Source organism: Toxorhynchites rutilus, chromosome 2, assembly GCF_029784135.1.
Source record: "Toxorhynchites rutilus septentrionalis strain SRP chromosome 2, ASM2978413v1, whole genome shotgun sequence".
NCBI classification, from domain to species: domain Eukaryota; kingdom Metazoa; phylum Arthropoda; class Insecta; order Diptera; family Culicidae; genus Toxorhynchites; species Toxorhynchites rutilus.
In genome coordinates this window covers 235,095,445-235,109,061 of record NC_073745.1, presented here as the reverse complement: position 1 = coordinate 235,109,061, position 13,617 = coordinate 235,095,445, and the positions used below count along the sequence as shown (strand labels likewise).

The 13,617-nt window shown below is 39.1% G+C and overlaps 1 protein-coding gene across 1 annotated transcript; it reads right to left on the bottom strand.

The window, feature by feature from the left end:
- Nucleotides 1-9,084: 9,084 nt before the first annotated feature.
- Nucleotides 9,085-9,615, bottom strand: LOC129766740 (uncharacterized protein K02A2.6-like). The gene has a single exon (XM_055767339.1). It carries the CDS (start codon nucleotides 9,613-9,615, stop codon nucleotides 9,085-9,087), a length of 531 nt encoding a protein of 176 aa, XP_055623314.1.
- Between the last annotated feature and the right edge of the window lie 4,002 nt (nucleotides 9,616-13,617).

Sequence of the window (13,617 nt, the reverse complement as noted above, 5' to 3'; positions counted from 1 at the left end):
ATGGCGTGCCGTTTATTTCGTTTCCACCGTGAAGTGTATTCGAGAATCAGGCCCAAAGTAATTTTCTTGATTGGTGAAATAATAGGAAAAAATATTATGACCAGTAGACGATATTGTTGTTGTAATCACCCGACAATTGGGACAAGACCTTTTAAACGAGTGGAAAGTAATATCGGAATGAATGTTCTACTCTACAAAATAAAATGCTTCAGCAAATGATATTTTAGCAATTTTTAATATACAGTAATTTACATTCAATGCGACATGCCGAGGCAAAAAAAGGAAAAAGTAGGAAAAAGCGTCGCGAGAATTAACCTAGTTCCTGGAACAAACCGAACTGACTGTCTTCACAATAATTTCCTACGGAACGAACCACTATCGAATATTAACTAAGCGGGAGGATCAATGAGTACCAGATCTTCAAAAACTCCGAGCGAAAATTGTACAACTATTGCTGCGGACGTTGGAAGATTTGAAGAACTCTCGTCAGTCGATTCAATAGGAGTTTCGGATGTATTCGTAATGAAACAATTCCAAAGACTATTTGCTTCATTCACTTTTACCTAAATTCTTTTTATTTCTTAATTTGGTTTACATTATAATATAAAACTATATTTCAAGTGATCAACCTAGGGTTCTACATCTTCAAGTTGCTTGCTTTATTCAGAGAACCTCGGGTTTTTATACAATTTTATTCTATCCTAATTCTAGCCTAAATTTAAATCTAACGTGTAAAAGAAAGAGAAAACTATGAACATTCTTTCAACTTTGCATATAAATCCTTTAGCTATCGCTTATTTGTGATTCACCGCATGCAACTCCTGGTTAATGTTTATTTTTGACTCATAACTGCATTCTAAGGGCAACGAACTTAGCACGATAAGAAAAGTGTGCGATCAATTTGGTCCCTTTCCTTTCCGTTATTTGATTGCATTGGGTTTTATTCAGGCCCCAGCCAAGAGGTTATGATCCGCGAGTCAAAATGTGTCGCAAATTTAGCTGTCATTGCTATCAACTACTATCAAACTACTCGGTGAGCTCAAGGCAGATCTTTGTAACAAGGTGCGCCCATTTGTTAATCATATTCAACTCGAAACAATCGTCAAATTCGCGAAAATTTAAAGAAGGCAGTTTTGCAATCTTGAAATTCGAATGGAGATTCTTAAGTTATTCGATTACTTAAAATATGACGCTCTCTTAACAATTTGGCTATATATTTCACAACACACAACATTTACAAAAACTCGCCATTATAATATAAAATTATCATCAGACACAATTCCAGTTCAATATTACGTAATACTGTATTGCATAGAATACATATTCGAAATAGAAAAGTAAATTTTCATTCATAATTTTTTATTTTAGAAGTGTGTTAATGTCATCCTGTAAATTAATGGCTGTAGAGTGGTTTTCACATTTTGACCCACCTGGCAGTATGTTAACCGCCTTGATTTACACCTGCTTGAGAGTTTGGCAGTTCTCGCGAGTGACAGTGGTCGCATGTTTGACGCTGTCAAATGGTGTGTATTAGTATACGGATTCCCCAAAAGGCCCATTTATACGTTGCTAGTAGCTGACTTGACAGTGAGCAACTACTGGGCCGGTGAACTCGCTTGACAATTGGCTGACTCGTCTTGTCCGTTCACACAGTGTAAGCTGCTGGCGAGAAATTAGATACTACAGCATGTGCTCACCAGGGATGTCAGGTTATTTTTCAAATGTCCATCAAATAGTCAGAAACCGTAATCAGCTCCGAATTTGACAGATGATTGATCCGAAATCGACTTCTCTATAGGCTGGTTTAGACGGTGCCAGTCAACGCGCTAGTAGAAGAATCCAATCACTAGAGTCTAGTTATTAGAGCCATGTAAACACCCGGCTCCAGTTACTTGCGCAAGTATCGCATAAGTAATTGGCTACGCCAGCGAATAGAAAATTTTCTAGATACTGGCGTCAATAGATAAATGACAATTGCTTCCAAACAGTGCGTCATATTAGACATTTGTGTGAAATCGAAATGCCAGGTAGTTTCAGTGTTGCCAGTGGAAGGGGAAAAATCTTTTTCGGCTATGGTGAAGACAATTATTAAACGGTGTTTGGCTTGCTCTGTAATTTGTATGTTTGTAACATGTTTGTTTGTAGCGCTTTACCACATTAAAAGAAATTTAACCCCCTTCCTGTTGACCGATTGGTCTGAAATTTGGATCACACCTTTATCTCTGCAGTCATTATAAAACTGGGTATTTCTTTTTTAAAAAATCCAAGATGGCGGCTGCTACAAAATGGCGGATTACATATTTTATCAAAACCCCATCAACATGGGTATCAAATCAAAGGGCTTGACTTGTAGAACATAGTTATGCATGAGGAATGCAAATCCAAAATGGCCGCCTCCACAAAACGGTGGTTCACATATTTTCTCAAAACCCGGTCAATATTGGTATCAAATGAAAGGGCTTGACTAGTAGAACGCAGTTATTCATGAGAAATGCAAATCCAAAATAGCCGCCACCATAAAATGGCGGATTACATATTTTCTCAAAATCCCATCAACATGGGTATCAGAGGAAAGGGCTTGACTAGTAGAACACAGTTTTTCATGAGAAATGCAAATCCAAAATGGCCGCCACCACAAAATGGCGAATCCACAAAACGGTCGTTCACATATTTTCTCAAAACCCTTTTAATATGGGTATCAAATGAAGGGTCTTGACTAGTAGAACACAGTTATTCAAGAGAAATGCAAATCCAAAATGGCGGCCACTACAAAATGGCGGATTACATATTTTCAGAAATTTATGGAAAATTATGAAAAATGTAAATCCAAAATGACCGCCATCATAAAATGGCGCCATGTTTTTTCAAAGCCCATCAATATGGGTATCAAATGAAGGTGCTCGACTGGTAGAACACAGTAGATTATGAAAAATCCCAACAAACATCGAAACATACTTTTAATTCTACTGTCATTATAAAACTGCGTATTCCATGTTCATGGAAAATTTGATTTGGCCGCCGCTAAAAAATGTCATTTTGGATTTGCATTCCTCATGAATAATTGTGTTCTACTAGCCAAGCCCTTTCATTTGATACCCATATTGAAGGAGTTTTGTAGCGACAGCCATCTTGGAGTTTTAAAATAATGAAATACCCAGTTTTATAATGACTGCAGAGATAAAGGTGTGTTCCAAATTTCAGATCAATCGGTCAACAGGAAGGGGCTCAAATTTCTATTCATGTGGTAAAGCGCTACAGACAAACATGTTGCAAACATATAAACGTACAAACATACAAACATACAAATTACAGGGTAAGCTAAATAAAACCGTTTAAAAACAGTTCCTATCGGTGCTTTATGAGAAAAATCTGTGTTCTTACCGTACAGAACAAAACAAACAAAACTGAAAAAATATACCTTTCCGGATAAATTTGTACATTTGCCAACACTGGATGGTTCGATGGTACAAGGAACATCAAATTCAATTCCCTCAACGTATACATGGAAGAATATTCATTCGCGTTGACGGCATTGTGCTTCATGTGTTCGATTTGTGAGGCGAAAATGATAATAGACAATGACATCATGGAAATATCCGGAAATTTATATAAAAACAGCTGATGAAGGTTTAGTACGACGTGTTTTAATTAGTAAATTAACAAGAAGTAAAATTTTTCATTCAAATTTTGACAATTTAAAACTGCCTCCGGGCCTACAAAACCGATAAAGATTAATTTGCCTCCCAAAATGGTTATCGCCACCAGACGTCGACACTGTCATTCGTCATCGAGGATAAAGTGACAGTCAAGCTGTCCAGTTGCTGAAAATGTGTATGAACCAGCCGGGTGACGTCTTTAGAGAACCCCCATTGAACTGACAGGAGCCAACATATTGGGTATCCCACTGACATTTTCCCTTTGTTTTCATATGAATTGGGTATCCCACTAACAGTTCTGCTTGAGATTTTGCTAACGATCCTAGCATCAATCATAGCACCCGGCTGGTATGAACGCACAGCACCAGTCAACTGGTGATCTAAATATAGCGTGCCGTTGACGTTCAAGTAACTGGCGCCAATTACTGGTTAATGTGTAAATCAGCTATATCTCAGGTTTTCAGTTGCATTTATCATTACACAATTTTCTCGCGAAATACACGCTGACCGTGTATTAAAATACTTTGTGCTGAATCAGGGTATGTTTATGACAAGGTAACCTGGACTCGAAGTGTGTAGGACACGATTCACTTATACACTCTCAACTATGACATCTTAGCTTTGACGGAAAGCAGCGATCGCAAGGCAATTCATAACAAGTGTTTTTTTTAGTTGCAAAAATTACGTGTTTCGCAATTTTTTTTTAAATACTTCAATAATACGTGAGATAGAGAAGTTAGTGAACCATTAACGTTAAAGGCTTTTCGGAATTAGTACCCTGAATGTGTTGTTTCTGTGCAGCTTTTCGAAACTGGTCTTTATACGGCGGCTCGACTGCGAAGGAATATATTTATATAATATTTCTATTTTCAGACAACCCTATGGCTCGATGAGTGGCACCCGGCTCGAGTCCAACTCGAATTATGAAAACATATCCCACAAATTATCATTTCATCGATTCCCGATGGATATGACCATTCGGAAGAAATGGCTTCGATTCTTCATCCATGGCTTGGAAGAACAATATCGTCGAAAGCTGATACCAACAGGTAAATTTAAACAAATCCAGATTATACAGTTAACACACAAAACAATTTATTATTAGCTGTTCCTACTGTCAGAAAGGCCAACGATTCTCATGCCTCGGGAAATCAAAACCGGACGGCTCGCTGAAAGGTCTCGATTGATATCAAGCAAGAGTTGAATCCAGTAAAAACATCCGTAACATCCGCGGAATCGGCCCAGCTTTCTAATGGAACTAAACATGACTATCCCGAGAGGGATATTCCATCAAAGGAAATCGAGAGCAGCATCATCAACATCTCTAATGAGAAACCTAGCAATTCGGCCGGTTCTGATGGCTTCAAGCACTGCGGCAGGAGATATCGGAGAGCTACAGATAGCTTCAGGAAGCTAAAACCCGAATTACCGAACCACGATTTACCCTATGTTTTGATTAGGTTTTGAATCTAAATAAATTATCTTTACGATGCAATGAATTAATATATACATTAAGCTAAACTACAATAGATAGAAACTTATTTAGACAAATTTATTATACCGCTCCATGATACTTGCAAAGCTAACACGTCACAGGCTCACTACTATTTATGCACTAGTCAGTCCAGACTACGTTTCCATAAACGTACCCTAGTGCTGAATTTCTTCGAACTGAAGGTACTATCCGAAAAACAGAAAGGCAAAAGGATTTGGGCCAGGAATTGGATGCAAGCAAAAGGAGTAACAAATACAATATTGAAGGAACTCTACGATGATGATCCTCTAGAGTACAGAGCAGTGTTGAGAAACACACCTGAAGTGGAAACACTGTTGCATTTCATTGGTCCAAAAATACAGCGCCATAATACACTCATGAGGGATGCTATACCTGCAAGAGTGAAATTAAAAAAACGACATTGATGTGCCTTTCTTCTGGAATATCGTTCAGATTGTTGTCGATATTTTTTAGAATCTCGAAAGCATTCATAGCTAAGATAATTTCGTAAGTACGTGATGCTATAAATGACAGTCTAAGAGTTTTTTTTAAATTTTATTTATTTCACCTTACCAGCAGCTTCGTGTACCAATTTGGAAATGAAAATGATACTAGATTTGCGGTGGAAGAAATACGCGTCAAAAACTAAAATAATGAATAAAAATGGACTTTTTGAATCGAATATGTATTCTGTTTATTAGAACAATACTTTTTCGCAAGTTGTAAGTGATATATGAATGAAAATTGTGCCTGATAATGATTCTACATCAGAGATTCTCAAGAAAACTATCTCAAAAAGAAAGCTTGCCCAGCCAGCATGCAAACAAAATAACAACGAAATCGTTGTTAGGAACTTATGAGGGTTTTATCATCTTATCATCGATTATCACCTTATCACCTTATCATCGATTAATGGGGACTACGTCCCCATTACGTTGCTCTCAGAATAAATTTCATGACGAAAAAAAACATAATGAAAATTGCGCTCCGGTGGCGTTTACACATAATACCCCAAATCCCAAATACGCATTTTCGCAGCACTAAAAAATGACAAAATACTGCATACAACAAGGCAACAACAATACAAATAATATTTGAATGCCAGTGCGAACAATAAAAATGCTGTCTATTGTATTTTGGCTCCGGTGACGCTAATACGAAAGTACCCAAAAAATCAAAGGGACATTTTTTACATTTTTAAGTTATGATTTTTCAAAGTTAACCGATGGTTTGAAAAATCAATTTATCCCCTTTTTCCAGGAATGACTTTATTTTAAAATGCATAACTTTTTAACTACTGAAACGATTGATATGATCGACATATGATATTGAACCCAATGAGTTATTATTCTTTGAAAAAAAAATATTTCGGTGTTGTTTGACAGATTCTAGGGACGTCATCGCTTTTTTCAAACAGCTCCACTGGAAACCATTGCGAATAAGAATGTCGCATGCAGATAGAAACCTAGGGTGGCATTCCGCATTTCGAAACGAGTAAGTCGGTTCGAGAAAATTCAAACTCGAATCGAATTGAATTTGGGCCGTATTATGTATCTTTTTCGAGTGGATATTTTAAGTGTACCAGACTTCGAGCAAAATTTTTCGTGATGAGAAATGTAACATTTTTGGGTTTATATACATTAATAATGTTGATATCGGGGTTTTCAATAAGAGCGCCTCAAAAGTATTTTTTGGATATCAATGAAATTCTTTATTCATGTGAAAATACATTTGATGCCATTATGTATGGAACTCGATTTCTTTTGCATGACCACCGCGGGCACGCTTGCAGATGTCCAGACGCTGAACCCAATTTTCGACGGTTTTCAAGCATAGATCGGGCGATACTGCTGTAATTTTACGTTCGATATTCGTACGATCAATTCATCAATCGTCGCTGGTTTGTTGGCACAGACCATAGACTTGACGTAGCCCCACAGGAAATAGTCTAACGGCGTCAAATCGCACGACCGGCGAGGCGGCCAATTGACAGGGCCACTTCGTGAGATAACACGCTCACCAAACTTGGTTTTCAACAAATCGATTGCTAAATTCGCTGTGTGGCTTGTGGCGCCGTCCTGTTGAAACCACATATTGTCCAAGTTCATATCATCCAATTCGGGCCAAAAATATTCGGTTATCATTGAGCGGCAGCGATTCTCAAGTCTTGATAATCACGGAAGAAGTACGGCCCAATGACGCCGCCGGATCATAAACCGCACCAAACCGTACGACGTTGAGAACGACGTAAGAGAGACTGATTTGGGTGTTCCTCAATTGATGCACTAGCGGCAGCAATTTTTTCGACACTACGGGCACTTCTTTGTCCCACTGGCACGTGAATATTTTGTACTGTGCCTGTGGATTCAATTTTTTCCACTAGACGCTCAATTGTTGATCTGGCAGGTCGATTATAACGACCATAAATTAGACGTAGCGCTCTTAATGTTGAGGCCATTGACTCCGAATTTCTGAAGAGAAATGTCAAGAGAGCGGGAAAAAATATGGCGTCATTTGCTGTCTCTATCGATCTAGTTTTATAGCGTCCCTATTGAAATCAATCAATAAAGCAGATATACTGTCCTTTTGCATTAGAGATGCTGAATAAGTGCTACAATAGAGCTAGAAATTGATGCTTATGGATACTTTGATGATCAAACAATACCATTGACTGCTTTACAATGCATTATGCTGAACTTTACGCTGTATATAATATTATTCAGACCAAATTGAAGTTTTTGTTCAACAATTGATATTGACCAGGATTATATGCCAAAGAAACGTTTTGGAAACGTTTCTTCAACTGCAAAGCAATTTTTGTACAGCACATGAAGGACTACAAAAGCTCAATAGAAGCTGAACAAGCTGGTAGCTGTGATAAATTCTAACAAGATCCTGTCTAGGTGCAGATAAACGAATTTTTTTACAGATGTTTGGTAAAATACAATAATGCAGTCAGACAAAGGCTTCGATAGCGTAGTCTAAGTAGAGCTGAACAAATCAAAATATGGTCGAAAAAACGTTTCTCCCACATCGTTTTCTTAACGTTAACTTTTTAAAAACGTTTAATAAACTTTATCTTATTGACTTTAAACTGTATTCAACGAACATTATTGGCTAAAGCTTGATAATTTCTCTGAATTCGTGGTAACAAGGCTAGAGGTTTTGTTGACAAATAGTTCATTTGAGAACTCTTCGAGAGTGTCGTCAACTATGAATTAATTGAGCGCTGTGCAGATTGCTGGTGCTGATTTTGATTTAAAAGGCGTATTCGATAATCATTGCACACATCAGAATTACATCTTCCATCGCAATCTCTTGAACCTTTCAGGACTACTAAAGTGATTACGTGTGTAAGATTGTGTCCGTCCTTCTCTACGCTCGTAGCCCGAATGACAGCCCGTAGCCCACCCATCAATGTATATGAATATAGAAGGTATGCTTCGGTGAATAACAATGTGAGACAATACAAGGTGTGAGTAAATAGGTGTGTTGCAATGGTTTATTAATACAAGGTAGGCAATACACTACAATCCCTCCTTTGATTTAAAAATGCAAACAAGTTTAAATATTTATTTAGATCTGTTTGGTCTTTACAGTTAATACGGTATATAATCTTGATACTTCGTCGGTACATTTCTCGGACGTCTTGTTACAGGTGATCTGGATGAAACGGATGCCTCGACTGATGTGTTTTCTGACTCGGCCTTGGAATCACATCTCCTGTCGCCGTCGATTTCAGATTGAACTGACGGAGAGATAGGCTCTGAGCTGTCTTCCTGAGTTTTCCGGAAAGTTCTTGGATCTTCAATTTTCTTTAAATGAGCTGAACTTCGCCTATATTGTTTATCAGTGGCCTTCGATTGTATGACGGTATCAGTACCTTCTTTACGCTGAACTACAAATTCTTCGTTAGTGAATTCGGTGTCTAGTTTAGTTTGCTTTTCGCATCCGCTTAGCAAGTACGACATCACCCTCTTTTATATTACTCTCCTTTGCTTGTCTTCTTCTGTCACTGTACTCTTTCCCCTTTTCTTTGATGACAGCATCTCTCTCACGTACTCCTTCATCTTCAAGAAAACTCGAAATCGTTGGTAGCTTGCTTTTTATCTGACGACCGAACATCAACTCTGCTGGTGATTTGCCTGTGGTTGGATGCTTCGAGGAATGATAGGTTAATAGATACAGCCGTAGCTCGTTTCTCCAATCTTTCCCAAGCTCCTGAGATATTCGGAGGCGCTTCAAAATCGAACGATTTTGCCGTTCAACCTCTCCGTTTGATTGAGGCCAGTACGGTATTGTGTTCAGCAATTTGATACCATTAGTCGAACAAAACTCATTAAACTCCTCACAATCGGAACTAATCTGTGGTGCATTATCGGCTTTCAAGAACGATGGAATTCCGTACCGACTGAACATGGTCACCAACTCTCGCGTAACATCTTTTGTTGTTGTTGTATCCATTTCAACTACCTCTATATAACGACTGTAACAGTCAACAACAACCAACAGGTGTTGCCCCTCAGGCAGAGGTCCCAAAAATCGAGTGCCAATGTTTGCCACGGTGATGAAGGGAGGTGACTACGTTGCATTGGCTCTGGTGCTTCGGGAGCAGCAACTAATACGCAACCTCTACAACGCTTCACGAATCGTTCAACTGCCTGATCCATTTTAGGCCACCAGACATTTGATCTTAGGTGACTTTTCATCATCACTATGCCAGGATGACCCTCGTGAGCTGTAATCAGCACTTTTTCTCTTAATGAAAAAGGTACGACAATCCGATCGTTTCGTAGCAGTACGCCTTGAAAATTGCACAATTCATTGGCAACTACTCAGAATTTCCAGTACTTTTGAGATTTCGTCATCGATTTCTGTTGCTTGTACAATCTCATTCCAAGTTAACGCAGCACAGTTAGCAGCTTGAATGGCTACTTCGCGTACGAATATTTCCTCCGATTGATCGAATGGCTTAGGTTCCTGGATAGCTAATCGAGATAGCGAATCAGCTATGTTTTCTTTACCTGAGACGTGTATGATGTTATAGTCAAACGTTTGCAATCGCAAGACCCAGCGTTCTATTCGCGCACAGGGTTTTGAGCGCTTGGAAAACAACAATTCAAGAACCTTACAGTCTGTCAGGATGTTAAATTTCTTGCCAAGGAGATAGTATTGGAACCGTTCCACGCTCCACACGACAGCTAGGGCCTCTTTTCCGTTTGACAGTACCGTCGTTCCGTTTCTGTTAAGGATTTGAAAAAAAAACTTTAAACACTTACAAAACAACAAGAAATGTTCTTTTTATCGGGATATTTATTTGCTGTAGTGATAGTATATTTAAGTCACTTTTATTGAAAGGACATGCGCCACAATCACACACACACACAAGGCGGCGAAAAAAGTTCAATTTGGATGGTCCGGACTGTTACAGTTGCTATTGGTACAATTTAAGTCAACGGCATGTCGTGAGATCGAAGCGAAACTTTGGGGCGGAAGTTTGACAATGTGGGGAGCCGTTTCTTATCACAGCAAGCTTCCCATTTGTTTCATTTTCACCCGAATGAACTCCGAAAAGTATCTTCAACTACTGGAGGACGTTTTGATTGGCCATATTGAGGATAACGCTACCGAGGATGTTGTTTTTTCAGCAGGATTATGCATAGATCCACGTTTCCAAGCAATCGAAGGCATGGTTTGCCGAGAAGGACATTCCGCTTCTTGAATGACCTGCTGGCAGTCGATTGCAATCCCATAGAGAACCTATGGAGAATCTTGGCCGAGATGGTCTATGCAAACGGATGACAATTTGACAACATTTTCAGTCTCAAGTAATTCAGGAATGTTGGGCTATAATCAATATGGCAACACTTTAAAAGCTGTCTGACTCGATGCCAAATTGAGTTTTCAAAGTGATCCGAAATGGAGGTGGACATACTAAATATTAGCTACCGATTGGACTCGAAATTTGCCGCACAAATTTTCTTTTATTGACATTTTAGGATGCGGCTAAACGAGTGTCCACCCTGATACCACATATTTGAACTACTTAGAAAACAAAAAGTGAATTTATACTTTTTTTAGAATAAATTCGATGAAAATAAACAATAATCGTCTTTTATGAGCAAAACTGTACAAAGAATTGACTTATTTTTAAAAATATTGAAGAAAAATAGGGTGCGGCTAAACGAATGTCTACCACTGTATGAAGCCCGGGAACTTCTAATGTTTTTCTTCATTTCCGGTATATTTTATCAAGTTAGATTTTTTTGGATGGATTGAACACAGTTCGTTTTGAGTCAATTATAACTCGTGTATTCGAACGAAAACACACCTAGCCATAACATTTGTTCTACCCTTCGTTCTTTGTTCTCGTTCTCGCCGTTTTTCTCTATATTGTTTGTGTCTATATGTATATATTTCTAATTTAATTTGTCAGTCGTGTTTCTTTTTTTTTTCAAGGTCCTGAACTGGTCTCCACAGCAAACTATTCGAAAAAAGTTCGCGAGTTCATCGAAATTACATCTTCTGAAAAAGAAAATGGTAAAAATTTGTTTGAAAAAGAAAATGGTTGAGAAGCAAGGCTATATAATGCGCAAGGGGGAGATTTTTTGTATCGCTCTTTGATTAGTTTTTCCAGAAAGAGCATATTTGCAAGATTCATCGGAATTGTGCGATTGACGTAAAGCATTGATTAATAGTTAAGAATACACATGCGAATCCAACACACATAAGGGACACTTAATTTCGGTACAAATAAGTCGATCATCGTGCCCCTGTAGCGATCACCATTAATAGTTACGATCTAGATGGCATCAATGAACAAATGATTCCACCGGTCCATAAAGCGCACCAAACAGTGACCGCAGCGGTCGACAAAGGCGCGTGTCACTTACTTATTGACGTATCCATCTAACCACTCTAACTGAATAAAATTTTTCTGTGAAGAGCTCGTTCAGTTCCTAGATCTGAATCAATTGATAAACAACATCTGACCACCGTAAAAAATCTGCATAAATAGGAAGGGTTCTTCAGGTGTCAGTCTACTCATGGTGAAATAGCAAATCAACCCAAATACAAAATAAGTAAAAGCATGCAAAAACAAATGTTTGATTGTTGCAAGGACTGCGAAAGAATCAAATGCTTATCTCTGTGGTTTGCCAATCATCAAATCAAGCCCACGGCTTCACCAACATAAATAGTGTGTCGTTTGCAACTGCTACCATGAGCATCATATCATCTCGCAGAATTATCACTATCCTTCCATAAATCTTATGGGCTTCGCATGCCTGGCTTCTAGCCGCCTGGCAAATTGCGGACGTGGAAATATGTATTGCATCATGCTTCCAACGCTCCTTTCCGTCGAACCGAAAAAAGGGATTGCCCGACAGCATCCGACCGGATCGGTAATTTATTTATATATAATAAACTCAGAGCTATTGCTCATAAATCTTCGCACCTCGCATCTCGCTTGGATATCGTCGTCATCGTCGCGCGGCAAAAAGGCTACGAACCGTGCGCTCACTACAAAACACGTGGAGCTGGCGGCGATGAAGGATTTAGCTTAAAACTCATCGCAACCGACACTTTGCACACCTGAATGAATTCCGTATACTACCTGCTGCGAGCTCATCGTATTTTGTTTACGCTAGACGAGGTGGTCCAGCCCATCACCATCATCTCGTCAACAAGGGCGCCATCATCGGCGAATGAATGGTACCGATTCCGGGCAAAGAAGAGTACTATGCCCATAGACGACGTCATCCTGCTACGCCCATATTTTCCCGTTCCCATGCAGGACAGGTTGGTTGGATTCGGATGAAATATGATTTCCTAGCAATTTTCCGCATGTTTCACCAAAGGCGGTTCCTGTAATGAAGGGAGAAAAAAAGTATATCCACAGACTTTCATATCGTGTTTATCTGCATATTGGCGAAAGAATTTCGCTAGGGATATTTCGAGAGCAGACTGCTTCCCTTCGGCGGAAGTGCGGAGGTCAGAGCGGAGCGGGTTAAATTCACCAATGGAAATTTTTAATGGTCCCAAAGAGACTGGCTTGCAGGCGGTGAGAAAATCACCGCGACGGTTTCGCTTTACATCGAGTCATCGTGTCTAATAGTAGCAGATTATATCAATTACTATGTGTAATTAAACTGCAATTTGCGAGCGAATTAAGCGCTGTATACTTTCATGTTCGAATTTCCTTGCTGCAGAGCAATGTATCAAGATGTGCGCTAAACAGCATAGTGTTGACAGATTTAATCAAAATGCTCCCAGCTGCCGCTAGTGGTGCAGGTTAGGTTAAACTTTGTGATAGGGAAATTAATTTGGATCGCGCGCTTAAGCGATAGGCGCCTGATATCGGGTCTGTGGGAAAATATTAATATAGGATCGGTTCTCTTGATAAATGGTAATCGAAGATATCCGCTGGTTGATGTGGCAGTTTACATCGGAATGTTAATGTATTCG